The following is a 16,248-nucleotide window of genomic DNA, read 5'->3' as shown; positions in this document are numbered from 1 at the left end:
CATACAATCTGCAAATTATCAAAATGGGCATCAATATCACAATCACCCTGAAACCTCGCAACCGGCGAACCCCAAGAATCCGGGTCCGGGTTGCCCGAATCAATATCATCAGGGATACTCCCACGTTCAAAGAACCAGATACTAATAGCATCTGAAGTCCATTCTGTCGCGAAGACACCGCCGTTATTGGCATTGAAGGCGGTTCCGTACGAGGTACCGTCGGGGTCGGTGATACCGCACCCGGCGTTATTGGATTGGCCTGCGGCGGAGACGTAGCAGTTGCTGGTGGTCATGGAGCCGGTGAAGTCTGCGGAAGAGGAGACGCTGCACCCGTCGCTGGTGTGCAGGGTCATGTCGTTGCCGGATTGTTGGTTCACGCCTTCGATGATGTCGATTTCGCCGTTGTTGGGCCAGTCGGCGCCGACGAGCCAGCTACAGATTATCTTTTGTTAGCGGGGTGGTGTGTATGTATGGAGAATGGGTGGGTGGCTTACAAGGCAGGCCAGGTACCGCAGACACCTCCGGGCATGTGTCCAAGGTCGAGGATGAAGAGACCATGGTTGTAGGTGGCATCGCTGCTGATGCGGACGCTTTGACGGCCGCTGCTGCCAGCGACATTGGTGTGGTCGACGCCCATGTAGACAGGGGCGTCGCCAGAGGTGGAGATATAGCCATTGCTCTGGGCGGTGGCTTCATCGACGTAGTCGACGAAGCCGTTGGTAGGGTCAGCGCCGGTGAAGAAAGTGAAGCCATCGAAGAAGCTATCGCCCGAGTAATCGTCTTGTAAAGTGTAAGCTGCAGAACTGAGCTGCGCCGTGAGGCCTAAGGCCGAAAGAAGAGTCGCGGTGCGTCGCATCGCGATGAACTGAAGAGTATATTTTATTTTTCTTTTCAAGGAGAGGTAGAGGAGGATTTTGAACTATAGACCAGCTAGAATGATGTTTTCTTCCTCTGCAGAAAAGGTGATCGTGGAAAAGGAATGAAAAGAAGTAGATATTTATATATGAATGCGTATAACGTGTTAGTAGTAGTATGCGAGATCTAAGGAATGGAGCCGCAGCTCAATCTTAGCAGCTGCAGCAGAAATAGGCAAAGGAATGTTGGTCTAGAGACGAGGTATCTGAATTCGTCGAGCCATGGCCGTGAACAGGATTTATATATGGCGCGACGCGCGCGAGAGAGAGAGAGCGTAGAAAGTTTAGTTAAGAGAGAGAGGAGTGTAGAGACAAACGCCGAGATAGGGGGCCCTCGGGCCTCCCCTCCGGGTTTGGTCAAGCCTTTCAAACACAGACACTAACGATCTGAGTGGCGCCGACTATGAACAATCCACAGCCAGCCCACCGGACCAGAGCGCAGGACCAGTCGGCCAGCTGCGAGGCCCATGTGGATTGATTGATTGATTAAGTCGAGACCGTTAATTTAATCCGCGGGCCAATATAGGGCATGAAAACGGGTAGGCTAGAAAATCAAATGCGCCAGTGACAGGCGATCGGGCACATTCCGGAGTCGAGGGTTTGGCCAATTAAGGCATGTAGAACACCATTTTGAATGAAAGTTGCTGCAGGCTGGGCGTCTAGTCAAACCGCGCGGAGGATGAAGATCAGTCCCGAGATGGGAAGGATTCCGCAAGCAGATGCAGGCTTGCAGCCCATAACCCGAGCTTAGGACAGGGCCACGCGATGCATCGGAAAGTCCAATCAAGAGGGCCTGGCAGGGAGGAAAATAGGAAATAGCCGGCAGCATCAGCAGATGAAATCCCCGCCCGGATGCAGCAACTGGAATGCCACTCACCAACGTTATTTTGTTTTCTGTCACTTTGAATGGCCTTTTGACAGCTCGCGAGAATTTGCCTCCCTCGGTCAGCCGATCCTGTTAGATTCATTAAGTTGCAGAAAATAATAGACTAAGACAATAAGGAGATAGTAGAGATGAAGGTAAAGAATTAGAAGAAAATGCTATTAGGACATCGTCGTCACGCTGCCATCGCTGGTTCATTATGTACAGGACACATCGGGCATGCCAACAACTCCTCCCACTCCGATCCTCCTCGGTGAAACGGTCCTCCACGATGCTGATGCTGATACTGATGATGGTGTCGGTGCTGGGGATGCGCAGGGTGCGCAGTAGTCGAAGAGTCGACCTCCAACAGACATCGCCGGTGGTACAGATGCCGGCAGGAGAAGATCACGACCGGCCCAGCAGCCACCGTCGCGTTCTCGCCATTCACACCCTCACCATCTGCTGCGGCCGCATGCCCATCCATCAGCGGGAGCGGCTGACCTGCATCGGCGGCCTTGCCCTTCCCCCGCGCGGTCGCCGGATCATGTTGTGCATGAAGTCGTTTCTGGAGACGCTGCTCGTGCGTCTTTTCCTGTTTCTGCTCCCACGCCTGCCAATACTGGGGTCCAACCCCAGGTCCCCAGATGCGCTGCCGGCAGATTTCACAGACCTGCCCGCGTGGTCGCCATCCCCGCTGCCGTAGTCGCGTCACCTCGTCCACATGCACAAACAGATCCCGGTCCAGCATGCCATTGGCCAGTGCTAATAGGGATTTCTCATACGTGTAGGCCGAGAATATTGATGCCAGTACCGCCCGTAGTTCCAACAGGGAGGGCGACCAGCTGGCCGCCCGCGTGAGGAACGCCCGCAGAATGCGGAGAAAGCTCACGTCGCTCCGCTCGCTGCTTGATGATCCACCAACCCGCACCGTACTGGACAGCAGCGACGTGAACACCTGCTGCACCAGGGCGCGGAACGCCGACATCAAGTGGCTGGTTGCCGGAGTCACTGGGGCTGCACGCTCTTGCTGCACCAAGCCAAACACGCTGCTGGCCGTCCGCACGACGGCCTCGATAAGATCTAGCCAAAGGCTTTCGTCGAAGGAGAGAGGTTGCTCCAGATTACCCTTACCCGTGCCATTCCATTCCACCGCACGTGAATTCTTTGCCGTCTTGCTTTGCCCCTGGCAAAGCCAGGTTCCCACTCGCGTAAACTTGTCAAGGGACTCAACGAGATGGTCGATCGCCTCCTTCGTACTGGCGGAGTCGGGGCTATCGTGCAGGTTCTGTAGAATGCCTACCAGCCCTGACTCAAGAGTCCCCAGGTGTGTGATGAGACGATCCATCGCGGCCCGCACTTGACCTTGTCGAGCCAGCAATATCACGGCCGCATCCACCACCCCACTCTCCTCCATGGATGGCAGCAGTTCCTCCAGCCGGACGTCTCCGACCCGTAGATCATCTACAAAGTCGGCAACGCGAGACGGGTTATACTTGCAGAGCAGCTGCACATATCGCTCGACCATCCAATTCTCGATGGGCTTGCCCTGTCGTCCCTCCGCCACAGACTGCAAAGACATGCGCACTACAACGCCCAGGTACTGGTACTGCCGGCCAGTATCGTCTTTGAGGATGTCAAGGAAGGTCCCGTGGAGTTCCGGTGCGAGCCCATGCATCGTCTGGGCGGTCTTCTCCACATCGATGGCGACCAGCTGGCCAGCATGCTCTTTGACCACGTCGACAACATCACGTCGCTGCTTCTTACCCAGTCCTGAGCCAGGACGAAGGCAGTCATGGAGACAGGTAAAGATGGCCTCCTGCTCATTCGGATCTTCAAGGTATGTGCGCACTAACTCCGGGTACTGCTTTTCAGAGCGGTAGGTAGCTTTCAGAATCCGGAAAAAGCGTGCTTCCTTGTAGAGCGGGATCATGCCCTGGACGTTGGGAGGATGGTAGAAAGACAACAGGTACTCGGCGCTCAATTCGCAATCGTCGGCCATATCCAGGCTCGGATATCGGCACAGCCGCTCCAAGACCTGGTGAAGAGTGCTGCCCGGGAGGAGAATATATTGTGGATATTTAGGAAGGTTGCGCGCAAGGAACATATCTAAATAAATGGTATCAGATGCATCGAAGGACTGAGTCATAACCTGTAAAAGAATGCTGATGAGATATTGTCGGTTAATGGACACTCCCCGGACAGGAGTCTCATCGGGTTCTTGCTCATTCAAAAAGCTGTCCTCAAACGCCTCGTTCATCATACTCATGAAACTGGATGTGTCGAATCGCAGCATGGCCTGGAGCTCGGGAAACGACCCGCCTGGCTGAGCTCGAGCCCCGGCTTTGGTGCCAGACGGTTTGCCAGAGAACAAGTAATCGTACAAGGTCGCTTTGGCTCGGGTCGCTTCGGCGTCGTCCATGTCTGCCCCGGTAGGATAGACACGCCCAGTAAGAACGAAGGAAAGATAAGGGAACATCTTCATCGCATTAGTATACCGCTTGAGGCCATCCACTGACTCCCCATTGACGAGCGCCTCCGGTGTCGGAATGAGCTGCAAGAGCTCCTGCAACGGGCCCACGTAGTCTCCCAGGCAGCGGTTCCAGACGTAGATAAACGCGTCGTACAGATTATGATGCTTGCACAGCGAAGTGGTCTGGTCAATGTCCATCGTGGCGGTATCCAACAGGCAGATGATCTCTTCCAACCGGCTAACGCTGTGGTTCGTCGCGAAGTGATTGATCAGGGCCTTCACGGCAGTCGGAGGAAGAGAGCGGACGGTCCCCTCCACGATATACGGTTCGAGCGCATCCAGAAATATCCCCGGTGAGCCACTCTCCTCGTACCAGGTAAACACCTCGTCCCAAAGGAAGTCCTCCTCGGACATACAGACGCACGCCGCGATGGACACCTCTGCTAGTTTCTCAAGCTGTCCGTTCCCCAGTCTTCCGCTATTCGCTTCTGTATTTCGCCCAAAGGCATACTTCAGCGAAGCCGAGATCATTTCCAGGAGTTTCTCTCGAACCAATGGCTGCCTCAGTGCATCCTCCTCCGGTAATCCAATGGTCAGCTTCTCGGCGCTACCTTGATAGTATGATGTCGCCAGCTGGATCGCACCGATAAAGTCACCGGCTTCCATGAGGGCCAACAACCGATCCGCCCAGTTCGACAGGCTTCCGATCAGCATCTCGTTGAAGCCCAAGAGAAACAGGCGCCCTTTGTAAGAACGGAAGCTCATATAAAAGGCGTCTGCCACCACTCCATGCATCGATGTATCCTCTTCATTGAACTGCTCGACCAAGTTATGCAGCTGCGCGGAGAACAAATCCACGTGGTAGATATGCCTGTTGAGGAGGTCAACAGCCTCCGTAACACGCATGGTGTGGTCCTCCAGTATAAGCAACTGCTGTGTGATAGTGAGCACTGCCAGCACTGAGCGGCTCAGCCATTGCACGGCAACAATCGCCTCGTCGGCCTTCCATCGGCTCCTGGGTCTGAAGGATAGGCTTGGAGGGCGATCACGGCTCGGCGACTCGTCGGTTTCCACCTCCGAGACGTCCATAACCGTCAGCACATTGGACCAACAATATACAAGCTTCGTCTTGGAAATCTCCGAATCTTTGCCCTTGAGCCGGATGGCAGGGAACCAGGCAAGGGCTCCAGTCATGGCGCCGTGAGCTGTAACTTCTTTCGGACGGGGCGACTTGTGTTGTGTCTGTGCGACAGGCGTCGTCGACACAATGACGAGGAGATACGGTGTAAGCATGGCGACCAAACCTAGCGAGTCGGTGGATTGCTCGACATTGCCGAGCGGGAGCGGCGAGAATGCCAGGACCGAGCTGGGCTTTCGCGGTCGGCTGCCTTCCGCAAAAGCCTGAGGATAGCGACCCAGAATCCGAGTAGTCTTTACCGTCCGTCCCATTGCGCCCATTCCTCGAGTAGCAAGGTGTGAGAAGGCCATTCCTCGCTTATCTGCAGATACGAGTGCCGTCCGTCGCGTTCCCAGAAAGCCCACATGGATGACCGGCGCACCCGCGATATGGCCGTCCGATGTTCGAGTCTCAATCTGACTAGCAGGTATGGGGGGAATATGGAGGAAAGGCCGTGCTGACCGCGAGATCTCCCAGGTGAATATGTCGCCCGAAGTGTGGCCTCCAGCAACCGTCGAGTGGTCTGCTGACAGCGCTAACGACGTGATCGCGCCACATTCAATTGCTACATTGTGCCCAAGTCAGCAGCAGGGACCTAAGACGAGCTCAGTATCAGACGTACCCTTTGTCCCAAGTCCAATGATGGTCTTCAGGTTCTGCTGATAGTCAAATACCAGGATGATGCCCTTGGACGTACCAACCACGATGGACGTCGAAACGACCATGCAGGTGGGATGTCCAAAGTTACGTTTACCAACTTCCGAGAATGCCTGCCCATTGAGCTTCCTCAATCTAGTCCATTGCACAACATCCCACGGGCCCAGAGGGGTGTCCGCGCCCGAGTCCACGGTCCCGGGCGATAGATGGCTAGTAAGGGAAGATTTTCGGGAGTGAATCTGGGCTAGAAATGGGGATGACGGTCGGAAACTGACTGGCGATGCGGAGGAGAGTCTTGACTGGAAACGACGATCGAAAGGGCGATGGGAAGGACTGGGGCTGAGGTGAGGAGAGCCGCGGAAGGCTAACGCGCTGCTGCTTCGCGACGATAGAACAGAGCCCTATTCTCATCAGCGGGGAGTCAGGGCGGGACAAACATGGTCGCGACCAACATGCAAAGAAGGGGTATCATCTGGCGTCGAGAGGGTCTCATCCATGCTACCGGGAGCGCCGGGCTGCCCGGACTGCGGCGAGGATGGCAGGTCGGTGGTATCGGCGTCAACAGGAGGGCTTGGTTTTCCCGAAACATGATTTTCGCTGGCTACGCCGGGGAGATCCTCCTCTAAGTAAGCCATTGAGCCATGTTCCGGTGGTTGCTGAGCGTTGGCATGATCGGAGACGCCGTTGTGGGCGGGCGGGGAGTGTTCATCGTCTTCCTGGCCCAAGTCGAGCTCATCCTCTCGTGCCCAGTCATTACTGGTCTCGATCATGGAGCTCATCGGCAGGATGTTCGAATGACCATCGCTCCAACTGTCTTGTCTAAGAGTAACAATGATCGCAAGGGGATGTTGAATGGAAGCTGTACGGTGAGGCGCCGATGGTCTCAACACTCGATGTCACGAAGCTCGAACGGGGCAATAAAAGTGGAGGCTGGCCGGGATCAACGGGGGGGCTGGATGTCAGGTTCAGGGCGGCGGCAGACACTGGGAGAGAGCACGGCGAGGAGACGCACGAGCTTTCCAGGTAAGATAACTATGATGCCGAGTGGGGTGAGGAATGATCTGGGGGAAGAATTAGAGGCTCCCGACAAGCTTGGGTTGAACTGGACTGGACTGGAGGACGCAATGGAGAAGGACCCGGCCAGGCAGAGACCAGGCAGAGATACCGGAGATACCCACCGGCGAAGGAGGAGGAGTTGGTATCGGGGTATCTTGGTACGGTTACCGTTACGCGATCTAGTCCCAATCCGGAAAGGGGGAGAAAGTTCAATGTTGACCATGGATGCCTGGGTGCCTAAGATGCATGAATGGCCATTGTCTCGATAAACTACAGATCAACAATGGAGTTGGACAGATACAGTACATTTTGTTTCTTACTCCTTATATCTTGATATTCGGTTTACCTAACAAGTTCCACAAGACGTAGAATTATCCCTTCTTGCGTGTGTGGACAGCAAAACAATTCTCTCACACGATTGATGCCTATACCACGTGGACGGTTTCGGTCGGAAGAGACATCCAATTCATCACTTCATCGGAGACGTCACATCCTCCTAGTTCCCAATACTTAATATTCCGCGCATTTATCGCTGGGATCGACTCTGTGGCTGAAGATTCAAGTGTTGCAAAGCCGAGGTAAACATGGGGGACCCTTGTCCATGCCTTAGGCATCTACCACCCCCAGACGAGGGAACTCTCCTCTCTGAGTTAGTTCAGCACCAGAAACACCTATCACAAAGGAAACAACATGAGATGGTGAGGATCACGGGGATATTCTTTCCCCCTTACGTCCCATCATGAACCAACACGGTGCGTCGCTGTCAAGCTTCTGACCTGCATGGCGACGGGTTTCATGTGACAACAGTCCCTCTCTATTTTCCCCTCATCAGGTCTTTCTAAGGGAATGCAGGGAGAATGGTCATACATATCCCATCATGTTTCCAACAGTCAGCAATTCCTCCCACTCAGGAACTTACAGTTAGCGCCCCCGAAGGCTAGGCTAAGGATCTGCCAATATATTCAACCGCCTGGCTCCGAACCAACCACTCGTTGTCTCCTTTACAACCCCCCCGCTTGATTGGATTGCAGTGGCATGGTCAGCATTCACTAGTTCTGCACTCAGGGAGTTAGCTCATGGGCTTAGAGCGTAGAGTAGTATTAACTATTGACTGCTCTCCCGCCCGTCCTATCATGATGCTTAACCGTGATTGCCCTGTCGGTTGGTGTCCGGGTTGGGGTTATCACACTGTCTCTCATCATCACCCGTGCAGGTCACAAGCTGGCAAATGGCTCCAACAAGCCACTACTGAATTCATCAGCCATGGTTGGCGCGGTCACTTTAGCAGAGGATGGGATATTGGGTGGACATCGTACAACAAGGGCCAGGGTATAAATAAAGCCGGCGCATTCCTCATTCATCGGCGTCCTCCCTGCCTGTTACGGCAGCGCCCCTGTCGAACACAGCAATAACTGCGTCTGAAGGACCTGAAACGCTCTTGCATGATGAGGTCCCCCCCACCCATCCTCTTCGGCCTAGCGGTGGGCATAGCATCCATTGTGCCAACCGTCGCGCAGTCTACCTGCAACGGCCAGGCTGACTACTGTGATCGCCGCTATTCGAATGTTACCCAGGTCGGCGCCCACGACAGCCCTTTCGTTGGATCGCTGCTCTCCGATAACCAAGATCTCAGTGTCACCCAGCAGCTGGACCTGGGAATCCGCTTCCTCCAGGGCCAGACCCACAAGTCTGCACTGGACGATACCATCCTCCTTTGCCACACGTCGTGCCTGCTGGAGGACGCGGGCAGCCTAGAATCATTCTTAACTACAGTCAAAACCTGGATGGACAGCAACCCGGATGAGGTGGTGACCCTCCTTCTTACGAACGGTGATAGTTTATCGGTCTCACAGTTCGGCGATGTCTTCAACAGCTCCGGTATTTCAGACTATGCATTCGTGCCGAATTCGTCCCCAAACACTTTGGCCATGGATGAATGGCCGACCCTACGAGAACTGATCGGAAATGGCACGCGGCTGGTGTCTTTTCTTGGTAAGCAGTAGCCAGGCAGGCGTGTCCTGAGAGGCTTGTTTGACCAGATTTCCAGATTATGGCGCCGATACTTCGACCGTTCCATACATCCTCGACGAGTTTGCGTACTTCTTCGAGACCCCTTATGACGTGACGAATGCGACCTTTCCCGACTGCAGCATTGACCGGCCCGCTGGTGCGTCGGCCTCTGGACGGATGTATATTGTCAATCATTTTTTGGATGTCGACATCTTGGGGATTCTCATTCCCGATAAGGACCATGCATCCGACACCAACGCAGTGTCGGGGTCTGGGAGCATTGGAGCCCAGGCAGATCTGTGCTACTCCATATACAGCCGCTTGCCCAACTTCATCCTCCTGGATTTTGTCGATTTGGGTGAGCCGATTGCGGCTCAGAATGAACTGAATGGTGTCTAGAACGCTTATTGTCATCCTTCCGAGCAGCGTGGCTCTGGATTTACCAACCTCATTGACATGCTATGTAAATCTAGCAGTGTTCTATCAAGTATCTTACCATTCGGAGTATAATGAATCTGCCGTTCTGCTCATCTGTAAAGTCCAAACGAGGCCAGACCTCACACTGCGAGGGAACGTATAGATCTATCGTTTAGACGAAGTCCTTTAGTCCAAAACGTCGAGCAGATAGCGCCAAGTCGCCCCACTTTAACTTCCAAGACACTTCCAAATTGTTCACTCGTCTAATTCAATCTGCATCTCGCGTTCTGTTATAATTTTGGGATATCTAGGTTAGAAATGCCGGGCCGGAACAGTAGCAGGTAGCAGAATCTTCCATACGTACCCCAGATCCTGTTGGCCGACGCAATAATGACTTCTGCCTTAGCAAGCAACTTCTTCGCATAACGCTCGGCCTCCGCCGGGTGCAGCTGGTTTTTCTGGGTCTTCCGCGGGTTTACCTGTAATTTTTGGTTAGCACAGCCTCATTACACTTTGCTATCAAAGCTTGTCATACCATCATAAGTATAGGGACAAGGTCCTTTGCATCAGCCTCTGCCAATGCTCTTAGATTGCGGAAACCATTTTCTCGGAGTGACCTGGCCGTCCATCCCTTCACGAAGGTAACCTGAGCCATTTCCAGCAGATCAGCGCGCGCCCCAGCCTCCAGACGATCTCGCATATGATCCAAAACTGCCGCAAGCATGCCCCAGTTCATTCGCTGGCAAAATTTCACTATACCCGCAGCAAAGCCATGACATTGTTGTGCCAAGGTTTGGACTGCTCCCCGCGGAATCCGATAGCGATTGGCTACTGCCGACAATGGCACTTCGTTACTCAAGTCCCGAAGTTGAAAGGCCGTGTACGCTCTGCGATAGATCCTGGCCTGGTTAATCTGTTCTGGCGTGTTCTCCTTGAGCGATGCCCCACTTTGCGCCCTGCGAAACCGTTAGCGCCTTCATGAACGATCAAAGGGGTTGTGAGGCCAAATACATCGTATTCACGAAACCTGGACTGACACCAACGAACTGCAATGCGCGTAGCCCACTCTCATCGAGGCTGTCCAACTGATCGCGAAAGATAAGCCAATCGATCGGGGTGGCCGTGGCTGCTTGCAGGGGCGTGAACAAGTAGAAGATGTGCATATCGCCATCCATAACGAATGCTTGCAACGCTCTTCTCAACTCCTCGTAGACAAAGAGACCGTCTTCGGGCGCAAACGCCGAAGCCACTACCGCTTGGCCAAGTTGTGTTGATGAGTACGATTCGTCGTCGTTCAATTGTACAAGCCCCTCGGTGGCTAGTTCTTGCAGCGCGGAACCCATGATACCGTAGGCTACCCTTTTATCCACCGTCAGGTACAGAAGGGTACATCTAACGTATTCCTTGATAGCATCGTGACCGGAGACAAGCCCGGTCGCAATAGCTTCCAATAGTGCCCTTGTGGGAGGTGAGCGATCCATTCCTCAGAAAGAAGGAGTTGAGAACTCACCTCTTGAGTCCCCTCTTCTCCGGGGCTAGGCAACTTTCGATGGCGGGCATTTCTGCTTCTAAGAGGTCGCAGACCGCTTGTAGGTCGCTATCCCCACATATCAGGTATGTCTCACCCGCCTCATCTTTCCCTTTGCGGCCAGCTCTTCCACACATCTGTCGCCTTCGCGAATATTAGCTGATAGCACACTATGTTCACTACAAAGGCACCTTACAGCATTGCGGGCCCTACAAGTTCCCTGCCCATGCGTGCTCCATTGATAATAACCCTCCGTGCAGGGAGATTGACTCCAGCCGCAAGACTGCAGGTCGCTATGAGTATACGCAAGACACCTTGGTCGTATGCCTGCGCTATCAGTTCGCGCTCCTCTGCTGTCATTCCTGCATCTATACGATAGCTTAGCATATGCGTGGAATCGATGCGAATGGTACTTACGGTGGAACCCTACTCCTCTCACGAGCGTCTTTTCGAGAACCGGGTCCAAGCCGCTAGGCAGACTGCGTAGATCAGCAAGCAAATCCAATCGCTTGCTGAGTTCATCTGTGTTCTCCGCAGGTGCTGGCATTGCTTCGCTTATAACAGCTGCTTGGATCTGGCATATATGCCGACTACCGCAGAACACCAAGGCGCCATGCCCGGCGTCGGCTGTGTCGATTGCCAGAGCTACAGTCGAATTCGTCATGGGATTTGCAAGCTCGCGGAAGGTTGAGGGGCGAATAACACGATCTGGAGGCATGCATTCCATGAGGGTTGCGTTGGACATCGACTTTAGCTTAGAGATCGTTTGGAAAAGCTGCCTCGAGGTTGCTGCGGGATAGATTGCATTCTCATAAACCAGGTAATCATCAATCGGGATTGGTCGGTATGTCGACACAAAGTAAGCGGCATTCATCCACTCAGCAAGCATTTCTGTGTTCTTGGACTCGTCAGAAAGATCGCCTTAAGGCTTGCGAACCGAGTCTAAGATCATACCGATAGGGTGGCACTCATGCCAATGATTTGGGTCTTCTGTCGCAAGAGGAGTAGTTTGGTGACCATGAGTTCTAACAAATACCCGCGATGTTCATCATCCAGCATATGTAGCTCGTCCAAAACGACTACACCCAAGTCGCCAATGCTGCATTCTTCAATGGCGGAATTGATTAAAGAGTTCGCCTATGTGACAACTATCAGAGATGATTCGTGACCTCGAGGACAAAGAGATAACGCACCTTCTCAATCGTGCAGACAGCTATGTCCGTGTCTGCCCAGGATGCAGCAGTCCTGCTTCCACCATAGTACCCAGTGACACGGATTGATCGCTGGAGCTTGTTCCACCGGTTGTGGTACGGTTTTTCATTGGCTGCTTGGTCATCAGCATCATGGGTGATTTTCTCGACATCCTGTACGATGCGTCTGAGCCACTTGAGCTTTTCTTGTACCAAGGCAACATAGGGAAGGACAAGGATAGCCTTGCGTCCAGGGTTCTCAATGATACGCTTAAGCATCAAAACATCGGCGACGAGAGACTTCCCCCCGCCCGTGGGGGCTGTGTAGACTAAATGTCGGTCGCCCTTGAGGAGGCCTGGCGCTAGAAGGCATGACGCCTGCCACTGGTAGATACTGCGAAGCCCAGCTGCGGCAAAGTTAGCCACCAGTCCTGGAGGCAAGCCATACGTGGGGTGATTCAAGGACAAATAAGGATTGTGTGCCGGATCCTGGTCGGTAGGGAACACATTCAGCTGTTGACCACGACATGCCGGCGGCGTCTCAGCAACCGGATAGATGTCACTGGCGACCAGACGGGCCTTGGGAAGGATGAACGAGGGGCGGATAAAATCTACCGACCGGCCAACCGCACTAGAAACAGTCGTAGGATGTCTGACTCCCACTGGCCTGTGATCATCGTCTGCAGTAGGGTCCGGGGGTCGCTTGTTTCCAGCCAATGGGACTACCTCGAACGTCCGCTGGCGGGCAATATCGACGGATGTCTGAAAGCCAAAGGTCTGAAATGGCTGCCCAGGTGGTGCAGACATACCTGGGTCGACGTTTAGACCTCTGTACAGCTATGGCGGCTCTCGTGGGGCTCCCATACGCAATGAGATTCATGGAAAGTATAATATGGTCGGAGAGTGCCCAGGCAACATTGGAAGGATGGCTAATCCCGGTGGGACAAGAACTAGCTTGATATAAACGAAAGACAACAGAAATGAGAGGAATAGATATCCAAGCGTGTTAAATTCTCAGCCAGACCAGATATGATAGTACTGATGATGGTGATGATGGCAGCAACCATGCCAGAACCTTGGCGAGACCTGTTTGTGGTGGTGATGGTTCTGGCAGGAACGCGGGTGCAACGCGCTCGTTTCGGGAAACTGCATCCCATCCAGTAACTAAAGATGTGGGTGACCTATCGGCCTCAGGCACCACAACCCCGATCTGCCTTCTCGGCGAGCCTAAGGCCGCTAGGTGGTACTTACGTACACTACATACTACATCCTGCAAAGCCTGATAGGCCTGAGTTATTCTGCTGTGAAATGAGGAATGAATAAATAGCATAAAGTTCATACCCAAGGTACGATAAACCAATGATAATATCATAGCGACAATTAATATTGATAGTTAGTAGGTGTGATGGGCTTTTTTATTTTTCTGTTCCCGTGCGGAAACGTTCCTGGATCGGCTCACCCGCTAATCGGAGCCCTGCTGATCCGCCAGTCGAAAGGAATGACTTACCCAACGGAGGTTGGTCGTGTGCTAGTCAATAGCGGCATGCATCTTCCGTGGGCAAGTGGCACTGGCCATATGGTGCCTAGCAGCGTCCCCGGATATGATTATTCCTCCCCGTACGGGCGAGGGAACTGAAGTAACGAGTCCGGCAGCCAAAATATCAGAAGCAGCAATATGAAATGAAGACAACGGCGCCCGCATTGATCACCACGAATTTCGTATGTACTTCGATCAGTCAGTAAGTAGGTGTCCAGTGTTCACTAACCCGGGCAATTCCACCCTACGACCCAGTTGGGGGGCACAGACGTTAGAAAGAATCCAGCTGCCACGCTATTCCTTCTTGTCCCGCGCGCGCTCTGCAGACTAAAGGTAGGTGAGTAAGCAAGGGTGGCCGGAGAAGAAGCCCGGCTATCAGAACCCAACATTTATTATTGATCGCTAGTTGAACTTCATGTCCACCCCCCTCTTTCATACATACCTTCCGACAAGCATCGGGATACTCTTCTGGGAGAGTGGGAACTGCATCTAACCTGCCTCCAAGAAACAAACTTTCACTATGGAACTTACAGCATTAATATGACAATATTTCTTTCTGACCAGCACGATTGTCTCGTGCGGGCTGGCTGCCTGGGGTCACCTGACGATTAGGATCATAACAGCCTTTTGGCTACGGAAGAACTAAGGTAAGGCCAGGCAGCGTCCGACTCCATACGGAGTGCTAAAATGCGGACCTGCGCAACACGAGTCTGGCTTACCGAGTATTATTTTTTTTTTCTCATTATTGACACGCCCCTTCATGGGTTGGTTCATGTGCACCCTCTCCTCACATCCCGCGTTGTGAGCCTCTTGTGTACAGTCATCATTCCCATGAACCTACCATGCCATGTATAATAGTGAATTGCCGTGGACATCAACTTAACAGCTCAAGTTTTATCCTGGGAATGCTCCGGCTCAGCTCTATCTACCCTGTACATGGTCGTTTACGCTGAAGTGGCCAGAGTGTCCCAGGTAGACGGATACCTCGGGCCAAAGTGCCATTCTTCTTCAACATTATTGAACCGGAGGACTATGGGCCCGAAAAAGAAAAGGAAGGGTGAAAAAAAGGAAAAGAAACGAGGGAAAAAAAGAGCAAAGAGGGAAGAAGCCCACACCCCCCAAGTGATCCACCCACATGTGGCCACTCACGCTTAAGCAGACTTGATCAAACTTACATTCCCCGTACACCGTATCATCATTATTCATGACAATTAGGGTGGTTCTTCCTCACACCTTTACGAGTTTTGTTTTGAGCAATTTGAAGTGCCCTTATTTGAAGGAGAATTCGGCGCAAAAACTCAGCTATCACATATTAAGTCCACGGGGGCTTACCTGAGCTGAACCTGATCTTGTTGTTCATGTGTACATCGTAACACATTAGTTCGTTCCTTCCTAGGGCCCTCTGCAGGCACTAGTCAGTTCCGAGGTGCCAGACTCCTTCATACCGTCCCCATCACAGTAGCGCGCTCTTTAGCATCGGACGATCGAGTCACTTTGCCGCGTCTACACCTTACACGTTTTGGACGGTCGGTTGGGTTGAGTAGAGGCAGCCGAGCATTATAATTGGGGGTTGTGTTTTCGGTCATCAGATGATGATCATGAGGAATTGAATCACTGGGACCTTCAAACTGTAAATTCCCAATGTCTCTGGTTCAAGGATCGACTGCGATTTAAATTAGCCCCCCATGTATCGACAACTATTTTATCAATTCTAGTAAGATGTGAGCGAGTCGTGACAGGATAGTGCGTCCGGCTTGGTACTACACTGTAGTAGCTGTCGGTTTTGGCATTTGAAACACCAGAGCCGACCAACCCCGGTCAATCTACCTTTGACGGGGAAAGACTATCATCTCCAAGCCACAAGACCATCCACCGTACCTAGTTATTGCTTGCTATTTGAATACCAGGTCCTATCTGAAGATACCATCAATACTTGGTATGGAAACCACTTTATGGCCACCTCTCAGATGCGGGGTGCAAACCATTTACATGTTGCTTGGCTTAAAAGAAAGGGTAAGTGCCAGCCTTGCTGAAGGCTGTAATGTGGCAACAGAATCAGGACGTCCAGCGCGGCAACCAAGTCGCAGTCTCATTGGACCAGGTTGACTTGCGGTTTCTGATCCCAGGAGTTTCCAAGGTCCGTTGGTCGCCCGGAGACCTGGGATGCCTTCCTGCTGGGCTTATCGGGGTGATGGTGATGATGTAACTTAGGCCGGCTTCAAATTGATCGACCTCGTAAAGTACGGGAATAGTGATTATCATTCCTCCAGGCACTTGGGGAGATCCAGATGATTGGGACAGAATTCCCCGGAGCACTGGTCATCATCCGAAATATCTACCTAACCTGCTGCCATCCGGCCGGAACGTCCCTTCGGATGAGCCAAGACAATCGAAAAGAAAAAAAAAAAAAATCCTCGCACCCAAACG

The 16,248-nt window shown here is 52.9% G+C and overlaps 5 protein-coding genes across 5 annotated transcripts; 1 reads left to right on the top strand and 4 right to left on the bottom strand.

Moving 5' to 3' along the window:
* BO79DRAFT_81158 (glycoside hydrolase family 16 protein) lies at positions 1-1,259 on the bottom strand (the record flags this gene model as incomplete). The annotated part of the gene is made up of 2 exons (XM_025689783.1): positions 495-1,259; positions 1-432 (listed from the first exon to the last, which is right to left on the bottom strand). Coding segments are annotated over exons 1-2 (794 nt in total), but the record flags the coding sequence as incomplete, so codon positions are not given.
* Positions 1,260-1,972: 713 nt separating this feature from the next.
* BO79DRAFT_184204 (CORVET complex membrane-binding subunit VPS8) lies at positions 1,973-7,138 on the bottom strand (the record flags this gene model as incomplete). The annotated part of the gene is made up of 3 exons (XM_025680311.1): positions 6,536-7,138; positions 6,049-6,484; positions 1,973-5,991 (listed from the first exon to the last, which is right to left on the bottom strand). Exons 1-3 carry the CDS (start codon positions 6,860-6,862, stop codon positions 1,973-1,975), a joined length of 4,782 nt encoding a protein of 1,593 aa, XP_025533659.1. The 5' UTR covers positions 6,863-7,138.
* A 1,386-nt stretch (positions 7,139-8,524) lies between these two features.
* Positions 8,525-9,819, top strand: BO79DRAFT_205920 (uncharacterized protein). Its single transcript, XM_025681877.1, has 2 exons — positions 8,525-9,131; positions 9,187-9,819. The coding sequence occupies exons 1-2, from the start codon at positions 8,582-8,584 to the stop codon at positions 9,546-9,548; spliced, it is 912 nt and encodes a 303-aa protein (XP_025533658.1). The 5' UTR covers positions 8,525-8,581; the 3' UTR covers positions 9,549-9,819.
* Positions 9,820-9,821: 2 nt separating this feature from the next.
* On the bottom strand, positions 9,822-13,193 carry BO79DRAFT_205917 (DEAD/DEAH box helicase; the record flags this gene model as incomplete). The annotated part of the gene is made up of 9 exons (XM_025681876.1): positions 12,288-13,193; positions 12,049-12,231; positions 11,512-11,992; positions 11,291-11,462; positions 11,077-11,238; positions 10,578-11,024; positions 10,102-10,522; positions 9,931-10,045; positions 9,822-9,853 (listed from the first exon to the last, which is right to left on the bottom strand). Exons 1-9 carry the CDS (start codon positions 13,089-13,091, stop codon positions 9,822-9,824), a joined length of 2,817 nt encoding a protein of 938 aa, XP_025533657.1. The 5' UTR covers positions 13,092-13,193.
* Positions 13,194-14,035: 842 nt separating this feature from the next.
* BO79DRAFT_81111 (uncharacterized protein) lies at positions 14,036-14,288 on the bottom strand. Its single transcript, XM_025689782.1, has one exon. The coding sequence runs from the start codon at positions 14,208-14,210 to the stop codon at positions 14,046-14,048; it is 165 nt and encodes a 54-aa protein (XP_025533656.1). The 5' UTR covers positions 14,211-14,288; the 3' UTR covers positions 14,036-14,045.
* Between the last annotated feature and the right edge of the window lie 1,960 nt (positions 14,289-16,248).

Source organism: Aspergillus costaricaensis (genome assembly GCF_003184835.1).
Source record: "Aspergillus costaricaensis CBS 115574 unplaced genomic scaffold BO79scaffold_80, whole genome shotgun sequence".
Lineage (NCBI taxonomy): Eukaryota > Fungi > Ascomycota > Eurotiomycetes > Eurotiales > Aspergillaceae > Aspergillus > Aspergillus costaricensis.
This window is presented reverse-complemented; position numbering and strand designations above follow the sequence as displayed.

What these genes read in the sequence shown, in the direction of transcription:
- BO79DRAFT_205920 (XM_025681877.1), top strand. Translation starts at nt 8,582, where the DNA reads ATGATGAGGTCCCCCCCACCCATCCTCTTCGGCCTAGCGGTGGGCATA. An exon ending in GCGGCTGGTGTCTTTTCTTG is followed by an intron (nt 9,132 to 9,186) that starts GTAAGCAGTAGC and finishes CCAGATTTCCAG; the next exon opens with ATTATGGCGCCGATACTTCG.
- BO79DRAFT_81111 (XM_025689782.1), bottom strand. Translation starts at nt 14,210, where the DNA reads ATGTTGGGTTCTGATAGCCGGGCTTCTTCTCCGGCCACCCTTGCTTAC.